The sequence below is a fragment of the Peromyscus maniculatus genome, chromosome 8, assembly GCF_049852395.1.
Source record: "Peromyscus maniculatus bairdii isolate BWxNUB_F1_BW_parent chromosome 8, HU_Pman_BW_mat_3.1, whole genome shotgun sequence".
Taxonomy (NCBI): Eukaryota; Metazoa; Chordata; class Mammalia; order Rodentia; family Cricetidae; genus Peromyscus; species Peromyscus maniculatus.
Window position 1 is genome coordinate 3,331,486 of NC_134859.1, and position 13,569 is coordinate 3,345,054.

General features: G+C 42.5%; 1 protein-coding gene across 6 annotated transcripts in view; it reads left to right on the forward strand.

The window, feature by feature from the left end:
- Cpped1 (calcineurin like phosphoesterase domain containing 1) overlaps positions 1-13,569 on the forward strand; it is a 120,579-nt gene that overhangs the window by 12,603 nt on the left and 94,407 nt on the right. For 5 of the 6 annotated variants that reach the window (XM_076577837.1, XM_042283521.2, XM_006983893.4 and 2 more), the window contains exon 2: positions 7,362-7,580. The exons of the other annotated variant lie outside the window; for it this stretch is intronic. In XM_076577837.1, the coding sequence (XP_076433952.1) occupies positions 7,362-7,580 (219 nt within the window). The remainder of the gene's footprint in view (positions 1-7,361; positions 7,581-13,569) is intronic. 6 annotated transcript variants of the gene reach the window in all.

The window sequence follows — 13,569 nt, forward strand, 5'->3', positions numbered from 1 at the left end:
GAACCTGCTTTTACTCCTTGTATGTTTTCTGGGTCTGCTCTTTCTCACCTTGAGCAAAGTAGAAGGATTTCCATAGATGGGAGCCCAGTGGTGAATTGGCTGTGTGTGGGCTAGAACAAGTTTGAGGGCATGTAGAAGGATCACATAGTTGCAGCCAATTCTTGGCATGTGTCATATGAGCACAGTGTGGCCAATTTTCTAAGAGAATTCAGAAATCCAGGCATGCATACCTATGCATACATACATGTATGTATGTATGTAAATGTAAAATGTTGGCAACAGATTTCAAATTTTATAAACAGTGTGTAGGTCCAACAGAACACATCTGCTAGCCAGACCTTGAGTTTGGCATGACTAAAGGAGTCCTCCAATTAACAGCCTCAGAAACTGTGTGTCTGGGCAGCAGCCGTACCCTGAGTCAGCCCCACGCTGTTGGCAACGACTGTGGGCATCACAGACTACTGGGAGATGGTGCTGGGCCTCAGCAGCCTTAGTTTATTCGTCCATCTCCTTTACTGAGTCACTCTGTTTGAAGGGAACTTTTTGGAGACAAAATGTCTATATGGAGAGCAACAACTTTTGGGCAGCCAAGTTTGTGCATCTCTCCAGCCAGAGAAACTCAAGGGCTCTTGGGCAGAAGGTATTCACTGTGTGAACTCCAGTCCTGAAAATACTAGCTGTCACTCAGTATCACACCTTGGTTGAATAAAAAAAAACTGGCTAAGTCAATTTTTAGAAACTTGTCATAACTCAGGTAGCCTTTGTGGCCAAGCTTTCCAGCTTCCTGTGGATGGGCCAAAATAAATGGGCTTAAATCTGTTCAGTACTAGAAAGTCAGTAGCAAACTTGAATTTAACTGATTAAGTGCATGAGAAGCCAGGCCTGGGTTTTTGTTTGTTTGCTTGCTTATTTTTGTTTTGCTTGAGATAATGTCTTGTATGGCCTAGGCTGGCCTTGAACTGTATATAGCTGAGGCTAACCTTGAATGTCTCATCCCAGGGCAGGGTTACAGCTGTGTACCACCACCTATCCCAGAGCTTTATATTAGTGTGTATGGCTGACTCGGCTGTGCCCCCCTGATCCTGCCTCCTGGAATCCTTACCTGTGGGATTATGGTCCCCTGTCCTTGGTGTTGGCTGCTCTAGCAACTACATTGTGATAAAGAGCTCCCCAGAAGCAACACGGGTAGCGGGGTGTCACGTCCAGGGCTGTGTCGTGTACAATTATAATATGCTATTGCCAGCAGATTCTTTCCCCCAATGACTTTGATAATGCAGGTTCTCATGCTGTGAGCCGCCAAGGAGCCAGGGATGGCCCTGCAGCAAAGCTAGTTAATTCATATGCTCAAGTCCACTTGCAGCTTGGAGGCAGAATTGCTCTCGTGAGTTCTCAGCTGAGAGCTCCAAACTGGCCAACACCCTATTTGCTGCTTATGAGGGGCTTCGACCACAGGGCAGACTGAGCAGAGCTTGATTCCTGACCCCTAGTAACTATGAGATGTGTGCTGTCTTAAGCTTCTGCATTTCTGGTAATTTGCCACCTAGCAATAGAGAGCTAATTGAATTTGTTGACGAGCAGGCCGGAGAGATGGTTCAGGAGATAAGCACTTACACAGATGTGTAAGTGTGAAAACATGAGTCTGAATCCTCAAATCCATGTAAAGCTGGTACCTGGGTCTATAATCACAGCACTTCTATAGAGACATGGGAGGCAGAGAGAAGAATCCTCAGCAGCCCTTTCCCCCCAGTTATAGAACAGAAAAAGAACAGAGTCCCTGTCTGAAGATAGCAGGCAAGGACTGATACTTGAGTTTGTCCTTTGACCTCTACACACACTGCAGCACACTTAAGCCTGTACATACACACATGAATACAATACACGTACTCATCATACGCAGTTGAGATTAAAAAATTACATTCATTATGGACATTGTTATTCATGGCTGTCTTATGTGTTTCAATTAAACAAATATGTGCTTTATTATGATTTAATGCTAAATGTTCTGTACATTTTCCCAGAGCTTTATATCAAGTATTTGTAAGGACTATATATCTTTGTTTTGATGCTCTCTTAGTGTTGTGGACTATTATTTTAAGACGTGTTACATTTGTTTATCCTGCAGAACATTTGTTTAATAATGCAAAGATGTGTTGCATTCTTTTATGTTGCATTTGTTTAACGCTATGAAGCTGTGTTGCTGTGCCTATCTAATACATCTGATTGGGCTGATAAGAAGCTGAACAGCCAGTAGCTAGGCAGGAGAAATGATAGGTGGGACCCGCAGGCAGAGAAGAAGTAGAAGGAAAGCAAGAGAGATCAAGGAGCAAGAAAAGAAGGGGACAGCCACACAGCCAGCCATGGAGTAAGAGTGAAAGTAAGATACACAGAAGTAAGAACAGGAAAAGGCACAGAGGCAAAAGGTAGATGGGATAATTTAAAGTTAGAAAAGCTGGCCAAAAATAAGCCAAGCTAAGGCCAGGCATTTATAAGAAATAATAGGTCTCCATGTGTATTTATTTGGGAGCTGGGTGGCTGGCATGCCCCCAAAGAGTAAAGAGTGAAAAACAACCAACTACATCTTAGTTCGGGTTTCAGTTGCTGTGGAGAGACACCATGACCATGGCAACTCTTATAAAAGAAAATATTTAGTTGGGGTGGCAGCTTACAATTTCAGAGGTTCAGTCCATGGTGGGATATCGCAGTGTGCAGGCAGACATGGTGCTGAAGAAGCAGCTGAGAGTTCTACATCTTGATCCATAGGCAACAGGAATTGAACTGTGACACCAGGTGTAGCTTGAGCACATATAAGACCTCAAACCCCCTCTCCCCGTGGCTCATTTCCTTCAACAAGGCCACACCTACTCCAACAAGGCCACACCTCTGAATAGAGCTGCTCCCTTTCAGGACCATTTTCTTTTAAACTCCCACAGGTGCCATCTGGGTCAGATCTGAGGCTTTCTTAACCAGCATTGTGTTCTTTTGCTCATCGCACAGACTTAGTCTCAAAGTTGACCACATTCTCATCATACTCATCAGTTAGAACTCCTGCCTGCATTCTCCCACAAGAAAAATCATGCCTCTCTCTGTACTCCTGTGAGGTGCGCATGTCCTTGGTTATGGCTGATTTCACTGTGCATCACTGTGTCATGTAAGAGCTAAGTGTTAGAACTAGGACCAGTGAGACAGCTGAGTGAGCAAAGGTTCTTGCCTCCAAGTTAGTGACCTGTGTTTGGTTCCTGAGACTCACATTGTGGAAGGAGAGCTGAGTCAGTCCCAAAGGTTGTCCTGTGACCTTGTCATACAAACTCACATGTGCCCTCTTCCAAAAATAAATAAAAAGATATAATAAAGTATTAGAACTCGCTAGTCACTAAAGAATTCTTCAATTAAGCTCTTACCATTCAAATAATCTTGGGTTGATTTTGAAAAGCAATTTCAAATGTGATAATTGTGACAATACTAAGAAATGTTTAGGACCAAATACCTAAGCTAAATAGAATCAGGAACAAAAAGAAAATGAGCAGAAAAAGGAACAACCCCAAATATGCAACAGTTAAAAATCAAAAGGCCTCCTCAGAGTGGTGTTTCAGTGCAGGGGAGCTGAAGACTCCACGTCTGTCACTTCCCCAGGACACTGGAGTCTGCTACCAGCTATTCTCAGATGTCAGTGAGTGCACGGGTCCTTGGGAGGTTTGACTGGCTTGGCCCCACTTCCTGCTGATGTTGCGGGACCCCAGTACATCACGGTGAGCCCGGAAGACCTCTTTACCTTGCACAATAGTCACTGTTGCCAGCATCTCTTTCTCCTCCCTCCAGCCTCCATTTCCAGGCAATTCTTAATTAGACTTGTCAGGCATTTACCCTCTAAGAGGACAGTCTTTTAGGAAAAGTTAGGGGCATATGGGGTCTCTGTGCATGTGTTTTTCAGTAATGACAGAAACTCTGATTGTAAATCAACTAATTCATAAATGGGTCTCAGATTAATGAATTGCCATGGCTTGAACTGCTATGGCAGTGCTTCCAGAGGGTCTTGAGAAGCTGGGCTTTCCTGGGGTGGGAAGCAAATAGTAGCTTTGCCTTAGAAAGGGTGCCATACAGGTCATCCTACAGGTATTCCGGGGTAAGCCTGGACTTTGGAATTCATCTTCATCTTGTAAAAAGCTGCCCTCTGAGAGATGAAAGAGATGGGCCCACAGAATAGCCCTCCTTCCAGGACAAACTTTCTATAGTCTCACATAATTCAGCCTGTTCTTTATATATTTACAAACTTGCTCTTACTGTGGTGTGGGTGGGGGGGGCACCTGTGTGTCAACTGTGTAACTGAAGGCTAGAGGACAACTTTTGTGAGTCCATTCTGTTCCACTGTAGAATAAGGGTGTTGAATTCATGTTATCAGGCTTATGTAGCAAGGGCTTTTATCTTGGCTGTCTCTTGCCATCATCTTTTTAAATACAAATACCTACCATGTAGCCTAGAGTGGCCTCCAATTCCAGCTCCTTTTGGTTCCATGCTCAAGTGTCAGGTTTGCACACATCTGTCATCACACAGTTGGACTGTTTGGCCTTGATTCACATTAAGGTGATACTAAAGACCATTAGCCCCTGAGCAAACCCCTAAAAGATGCTTTGCAAGTGCAGAACCCTGAGCCAACATCCACTTTATTAGATAGACACAGTAGGTGTGTATTGAATGTGCAGAACTTCATTTTCTTTATCTGGAAGGAGAATGTCTGCAAAACTTTGACTACAAAGCTGATTAACTCACTAATTCAGTGACATGGACAGTTTGCAATGTTGCAAGTTCAGAGCTAAATTATCTTGGGTTGTCTTTAGCCCACTTAGGAGTCGTTTATTCCCTTCCTGTGTATGTGACCTAATATCTTTGTGGCCACTAGTTAAATCATTTGGAATGGACAGAGCAATAGCTTCTAGCAGTGCAAAGGCTTAGAATGCCATCATATAGTGTCTGAGCCCTGTGACTGAGCTGTGACTGCCTACCTGATGTTTCTACCAACGTACTTGAAGAATGTCTTGATTTATGATTGCCTATGTTCTTTTATTTAAAAGCTTCATGAAACTGTTTCCATGTTGGAAATGGAATTTGGAGTCACTTGAATCTGTGTTCCTGGACATGGTCACATGGTCTCATATTTGACTCCAGAATAATCTCTTTTCTCCCTTTTGAGCTGAAAGCTGTATTTTTGAATCGACAAGTCAAATCTCTTTATTTTGGGCTTCATCATCATAAAATTGACACTCTTAAGTTTTTACTAAGTAACATGTAATGAAAGATTTATCTTAATAGAGCCAAGGACTATTGACTTTTTGAGGTTCTTGGCTGTTTGTCATGGGAAACCACTTATTAAAATGTTTGCTGCAGGAAACTTTCTGAACTGTGGCAGCAGGTTGATTTACTCTGTGACCTTGGGTGCCACTCACCCCCTGGATCTGCTTCTGATTAATTTATATGTTTTAAATAGCTCTGCAGAGGGCCTCAGAAATCAGAACATAGCTAAAAGCAATCAGCGGCATACAAAGGTTACTACTGAAATAATAGGAAAATGTTACTAACAGTTAATTTTAAAAACACAAAGCAGCATCTAGTAGGGTTTTGTTGTTTCTTTTTTCTTTTTCTATTTATGAAGTGTATTCAGCTCTTCAGGAAGAGTCTTTCCCTTTGACTCTGTCTCCAGCCTGATTTGTAGTTATCTATTGCCATCAACAAACTACCCTGAACCTCGGCAGTGTGAAGTAGCAAGGCTGCATTGTCACAGAGTCCCCTTTGGGTACATCATCGCTGGGTTCTGCTGCCACAGACTCTCCTAAGGCTCCAGTTAAGGCTCTGCTCTTATCCAAAAGCTCAGTAATGGACATCTCTCTTCCTGGTCACATACAGGGCCATTCGCAAGATGCAGTTCTTTCTGGGATGTTGACCAGACTCTTCCTTCTGTTCCTTGCCATGTTAGCCACTCCATAGGGCAGTTTACTATATGACAACTTTTGTTTTGTTTTCTTCGTAGACAAAATCTCTCTCTATAGCTGCTGGCTGACCTGGAATGTGTCTCCACCTTCTGAGTACTAGGATTAAAACATGCACCACTGCACATAGCTTGATATGACAGCTTTTGACTATGGAGCAAGGAAAGGAGAGGGATGAAGATCACGGTCTTCTTCCAGCCTTTATCTGAAGGGACATATTGCTAACTGTATTCTGTTTATTGGAAGCAGGTACAGTCCATACCCAAGGTTACAAAGGATGTGAATACTATCAGGCAATACCTTTGGGGACCACCTTGGTCTTTCTATCACACACAGTAAAGGCTGAATAAATATGAGTTGAATCCTTCAGTAGAGCTTGCTCTCTGTCCTGTACTGTGAGATGCATTCCACTCCTTGTTTGCAATGAGCTTAGGTTGGTTGTGAATAGACTTAACAGCCATGATATAATATAGATTAAGGACTCATGGGTTAACATGCAGGTACCCTTTGTTCTGCAAGTTTGGTGACTTTATAATGTGTTATATTCTTGCAATTTGCCAACAGTAGATATTAATTTTTCTCACCACCCCCACACAAAGGTTGAGTTGATAGATATGTTAATTGTTTGATTCTGGTAATTATTTCACCATTTGCATGTATAACAATTGTGTGTATGTGTGGTATTGCTTTGTTTTTTTGTCAGTTCTACCTCATTTAGACTGGAAAAAATAAAATTCCCATGTTCACTCTCAGGGTGCTGATACCCAATTGCCTTTGAATTTTAGCTTTGATTTTTTTCCTTCCTTTTTTCCCTTTCACATTGATCTATTCATTTCAAGATTTCAAGACTTTATTCCTGGCGCCACATCTCCCACCACATAGCCAGAGTTTTGAACGCCAAGTTTTATAATTAAAATTCTGTTGCATTCCCCCAAAACAGCACAAATGGTGCCATTAAGCCTGGAAGAAAAGATTCGTAAGCACTTTACCTAGTAATTTAAATATAACACTCTGGCAGCATTGGTTTTGGGTATTTTTAATTCTAATTAGAACACTATTACTGAACATTAATATCTCCTGCACTGTGCTCCGTTGTGGTCTCTGGTTCATTTTGGATATCTAGCTTTTAAACAAACAGCTTGGGTACGTGACTATAGCAACCCACATGGTTTCCTGTGGCCTTTGGGAATCACTAGGTGTCCAGTGTAATTAGTGTAAATCAAAATCCTCTAGATAGTGACAGGAAAATGGTATGTTTGGACAGCACCGTATCAAAATGACCTATTTAATTTAAGAAAAATATTGTTTCCACTTGCATGCTAACCTGAATGCCGTCACTGACAGATTTTTCTATCACCCTACCCCACCTTTTTTTTTTCTTAGAAAAGGAAAGGGAATGGAAAGGCCCATTCTACTTCATCCAAGGTGCAGACCCCCAGTTTGGGCTGATGAAGGCCTGGTCCACTGGGGATTGTGACAATGGCGGAGATGAGTGGGGGCAGGAGATGCGTCTCACTGAGCAAGCTGTTGAGGCCATCAACAAACTGAACCCAAAACCCAAATTCTTTGTTCTTTGTGGAGACCTCATCCATGCTATGCCAGGTAAGCTTTGGATTGTCATGGGTAATCTTTTCTTCTTGAGTTAATCCTGACCAAGTGTAGGCAGGAAACGTAGATTTTCCTCCAAAGACATCTCTGTTTGGTATTGTTCTTACTCTTCAAAGTAGTTGTGATATCATTAAATATCAGAAAAAGCATACTAGCTTTATATTTAGAACTTGGCAAGATTAACAACAGTAAGTAGGCCTGGTTACAGTTCTGGTGATCCAAGCTTAGTAGGAAAATACATCCCTATGTCACCTCGCTATGTTTCCAGGGACAAACATTACAACTTCCACACACCATGTCTGTAATTTTTAACTCTTTTTTTTTTTTTTTTTTTTTTTTTTTTTTTTGGTTTTTCGAGACAGTGTTTCTCTGTGTAGCTTTGTGCCTCTCATGGAACTCACTTGGTAGCCCAGGCTGGCCTCGAACTCACAGAGATCCACCTGGCTCTGCCTCCCGAGTGCTGGGATTAAAGGCGTGCGCCACCACCGCCCGGCTTAACTCTTATCTGTAACTGTAAGCTGGTCCCGTCTTTAGCTGTCTCTCTTTAGATTTTTATTTATGTGTATGGGTGTTTTGCCTTCGTGTATGTATGTGCACTGTGTGTGCAGTACCTGCATAAACCAGAAGAGGCATAAGAGCCTCTCAAACTGGAGTTCCAAACTTTTGTGAGCTACATGTGGCTGCTAAGAATTGAACCTAGGTGCTTTGCAAGAGCAGCAAGTGCTCTTAACCACAGAGCCATCTCTCTAACTCTACTCGCTTTGCTTTTTACACTTTTATTTCTCCCACGTGTGTTGTTGCTTTAGGTATATCTGGGTCCAGGGCTCAGAAGTTGTTATCTGATTTTGATCTCCATCTCTCGGCTGTGCTTTCCTCTTAGTTGACTTCATTTGCAGTCAGGCTCTCTAGATAGTGGCTATAAACTAGGGAGTTCTAGGGTCATAGAAATCACAACAGAAACAAAGTGACCTATTTTGGATGGTCCAGTCAGAGTCACAGACCACATTTACCTGACTTACATGTGCCCAAAGCTAAATTGTGAGGTTATCTCTACTACAGCCATGTGGTCTGAAGAATGGGGTGGTTTTCCTAAAGAAAAGTAAGATGCTGGGCCTTGAGCATCTCTGTTCGTGTGGCCTGCTGCTTTTACCATGTGTTCTGATCTTTTCTATTGCTTTGTTCACAGGAGGAGAAGGGGAGGGCAAGAGGGAAGAGCAAAGGAGCAAGTGAGGAGAACAGGAAGAAGCAGTGCTTGGAAATTTCTGGAACTCTCTTCCTTCTCTCCAACACTGAGTAGCCTTCTGTCTCAGATAGGCCCTCCACCCAGTGATTAAATGTAAGCCAGTAGACAGTGGCCCTTGCCATCAGAGGCAGAGGTAGCTGCCATGGCCTGTTCCCCTTCCCTGCCGGTCTCTCTTGCTATAATAGAAGTGACTTGAAGACCAGGGCAGAAATCATGAGCAGTGCCTGGGGATATCTGCATTTGTCTAACTTTACTTATATTAACTGCTCCAGAAGCAGAGATGCTTTGCAAAAAGCTGGGCACATTGCAGTGATCAGTATCCAGCTCCTACTGTCTAGCCACCTGTGTGTCCAGAACTAAACCCAGAGTGAAGATGTGATGGAAAAGGAGCAGCTGGAGCTGTTTGTTTTGTTTTGTTTTGTTTTGTTTTAACATTCATGGGGAACAACAAGCAGGGAAAATTCTCAGGAGTGTCCTTGTCTCTGTTCACTGGTGTCTTACACAAAGTCATGCATATGGTCATGTCCACATTGATGACTCCTGGACTGGGCCTATAAAAAAGTAACAGAAAGAGAGAACAGAAGACAGTCACCTCAGTTAGAACCCAGGAGCCTGGGCTACCAGCTCCCTGCCCACTTGTGATGAAGTAGGTGGGAGGAGACAATGCCCTTACCTCAGGCTCTCAGTTTTTGAGCCAAGAATCCACAGAAACAGCAAGAATGTAAAACCACAACACAGCCTGGGGCTGCATAGTAGCTAGAAAGCAGAGCTGAGCAATGGAGAGAGCCAGACCCTGTAACAACTTTGGAGTTCCTGCATCCAGACACATGGCATGGGGACAGCAGCACCCTACCTGTACAATAGAGCTGACCATCTGGGCAGCTCCATACAGAAATATATTTGTGAAAATAGTCCTTTGTTTTGTAGTGAAGTTAAATACTAGCTACTCATAGACTTAACCTTTTTTTTTTAATGACTTTTGGCCAAAGGTTCACAGGTGTTAAGATACTACAATGTAGAAATAGCTATTGGCCTTAGCTTCTGACATACTAAGGCAAACTAAGGTGATGGATTCATTGACCCAGCACATTATTTCTAAATGGTCTGCTTTGCAGTTAGCTGGTATCTTCAGGGTGATAGGGCCCCATGTGCCATCAGCTTGGTATTGTTGTTCTGGACTGCATGGTGGGCAAAGGTCTGGTTCTATTGACCCCTGAACATGACACAAAACCAGCATTTTTCTGTTCAGTTGCTTCAGGGTATCATGAGACTCCCTGGAATTATATAATATGTCCCCGTGGATGTTTACCAACTTGTTCTGAATTATGTTAATATATTCAGTCACATTTCAAAATCAGATGTAAAATGAAAGCTTTTCTTGCAATTGCATTTCTTCTTAAATAGAATATACTGAATACAAATAAATGAAAAGATACATTTTTATGATCAATCCTAACCATTGGTCAGAAAATCTTAAAATGTGAGCCTGCAAACTCTTGAACATACACTTTATATCCAAGGTGACTGGATCAAAAGTCATAATCTCCTCTGAAGATGTGGGCTGTGTTGAGGGGTTTTAGCTGAGCCAGATAGAGGACTTTACCTGTTTTTGAATATTTTGTCTGAGATTAAACAGAATGCTTTAAAGCTAGTTACATTTTTTTAATATGCAATAAGTGCTTCCCTCATTTAGCGCGTATGCCAGGGCTGACTAGAAAAGTAATTATTTGCTTTGACTGTTTAGCACATTGTTAATGACCAAATGCATATATTAATAAGCAAATAAAATCAGAAGGCATGCTTTTAATTCTACCATAAATAGCATCTTGGGTCAAGTAGATATTAACTCAAAATGAAGCAAAAGAACTTTCCAAATAATGGTTTTTTTTTTTAGTGAAAGTAATAATATCCTTTTTCATTGTAACTATCCACTGTAATATTCATTCATCCACAAATATTCATTGAGTGCAGAGTAGGTGCCAATTACAGCACTGGTCACTGTGGGTATAACAGTGGAAATGAGAGATCAAGGCCTTTTGCAGAGCTGAGAGTTGATGCATAGGTGGTGGGAGGCGTCACTGTGCCAAGGCTCCAGCTTGGTTTTGGACAAACATGCCTTCATTTTACAGGTACACTTATGATTTTTAAGTGGCTTTTTATTTGCTATTATACCTTCTCTGTGAGATTAACCACATTAAAAGTGGCAAATTAAGATCTTGTATATGTTACTGAGACCATTGATTTCCAGTCCTTCAGCTCTCAAGCGCAGGGTGACTTTTGTAGGCTCTCCTGACATTGATTCATCGACCCACCGAGAGTGTCCCCAGGAGCCTTGTTAGAGGCCAGCAGTTTCATGTGGATGACCAATCAGAATGCGATGGTGTAATTATGGAACAAGAGATTCCAGTGAGCCTCTTGTGTTTTACTAACCACGTGTTCATCCCTGTGTATTTGGACTGCTGTTACTCCATGAAACGGACAATACAGGCTGATTCTTCCCTTACATAAAGTGTCTTAGAAGAGTTCTTGTATGTTACCTCTGCCTAAGCAACTGTGGCAGGCTTGAGTTTCTAGTGAGCATTAGCCTCAGGAGCTCCATTCTGTAGAGGGAGGCAATGTTCCCATCGTTCATCTTCTGTAGCTGCTGAAACAATGCACACTCCCTCAGATCTGGAGACACAAAGTGCAATAGGAATCTGTAGGGCTGGGCTCCTGGGAAGCCTCTCCCATCTAGAAGCTGTGTGCATTTCATGGCTTGTTGTACATCTACAAAGCCTATAGTCTTGTGTCTTCTCTGGCCTCTGCTCCAGCTTCTGGCATGCTCCTCCATCTGACTGGCCTCCCTCCTTCCCTCTCCCTCCCTCTGATACTGATCATTGTGATTACACTGGGCCTACCTGATAGCCTAGAGTAACCTCTCAGTCTGCAGTCTCCTTTGCCATGGCAGATAAGGTACTTACAAGTACTGGGAGTTAGCATGTGGACATCTGAGAGCGGGCTTTATTCAGGCCACCATAGATGACTTGTGCTGAGTGAAATTCAAGGTCTATAACCTGCTTAGAACAGCAATGCAAAACAGATGCAATCGTTACACGATTTCCATTTTTGCTGGCAGGGTAACTGGCTCAGACCATGGAAGTGCCTTCTCCTAAGGCCTCGTAGCCTAAATGTGGTGGACTTGCTTCCTTTCTAGACCTCCTGCACTTCCCACATAAGGTTTTAATAGTTACTATTAAAAAATGTGACCAGAAAATGACCAGAGCCTCCTGGAAATGGAGCATCTCTGCCCCAGGCAGATCTAGCAGGTCTTTATGAGTCACCAGATGAACCTCACAGACAATAAGGCTTGAGGTGCATAGGCTTACCAGACTAGAATGCATAGGCCCAGCGTGTTCTGCTTTTCATGTATTATATATAAAATACTTGTGTGCCTGCCAGGAGCCAGTGAGAATTCCCTTCAAGTGTTATCAATGATGGCATTTAAGCAAGAGAACCATCATTCCTTTATTCGTTTGCTCAGGTTTCAGAGGAAATGCTTTTGAATGTGTAGGTTTTGTTTTACTCCTTAGATACTCTGAGTAACTAAAGCAGGATGATCTCTCCTATAGAAAACGCCCACAGCAGCATGTTAGCAAAGTGCCTTGGAAAACAGGCACACCCATTTTCTTTAACTGGATTTGTACATAGATAGCCAGGACTGGGTTTTTTATTTGGATCGCGTACATGCAACAGAACTCGTTATCTGTCATTCCAACACTCAGGAAGAAGGCTCTGAAAATTAAGACTGTTTTTCTTAAATTTAAATTTATTTGACTGGTAACAAAACTGCCCTGAATAGACTATTCCTAGTCTTTATCTAATGGGATACTCCCACATTTGTTAGTAGAGGATTCCTGGGCTGTAGTGAGTTGTTCTCAAGCTCTTGCTTTGTTAGTACATATTCTGTCCTCTCTGTTCCCCTTCCAAAGTTTGTAAAAATCCAGTTTTAAACAAGACCCAGCCCAGAAGGTTTTGCATAAGAATTTATGGATCTGCAGAATAGATGCTTGCAACTTACAAAACCACTTCATCACTAGAAGCAAAAGCTTCTTTCCTGTTCCAGCTTGTGTGATTCCCCAAGTTAATTACATGGCAAACATGTATTAATTTCAAGATTTAAATAGTCTCTGATGCCTTAAGTTTGAATTTTTGGGGCCATTTCTGTTGGGACCAAAGGGCCTCAGTGTGAAACTGAAATTGGTTCCAGAGATGAGGGGAGCAGATGGAGGAGAGGGTGTGCACAGAGGTGGGGTTTGTTTTTAGGCGGAGACGTCTTTATGGGAGAAAGGGCTGAGCTTCAGCAGAAATGACGGCAGAGGCTGGAGAGGGCCACTCAGTGGCCAGGTACTGAGGAATGGGTGTCACCATGGGAGTTTGATTAGATACACTGATAAATGGGATTATGTTTTTCCTTCAGGTAAAAGGCCTGAACAGATCAGAAAAGTAAACTTTCTTCTGGCGTGGTAGCCTTCACCTTAAATTGGGTGCAAAGGGGTGGGCTAAAGTCCAAATAAAAGTTGTCACCACCCTATAAACATGCAGACACTTTCCCCCACTTGGTGGCTTCTACTTCTATGAAGAATGAATAAGTTGGGAAAGGAAGGCATTGAGCAAAGATGCAATGTGTTGGTGTTCTGGGATCTAGGCAAGGAGTAGAACCATTTGTCTTCCTCTTGCTTACATAGTCCAGGAGGTTGATGT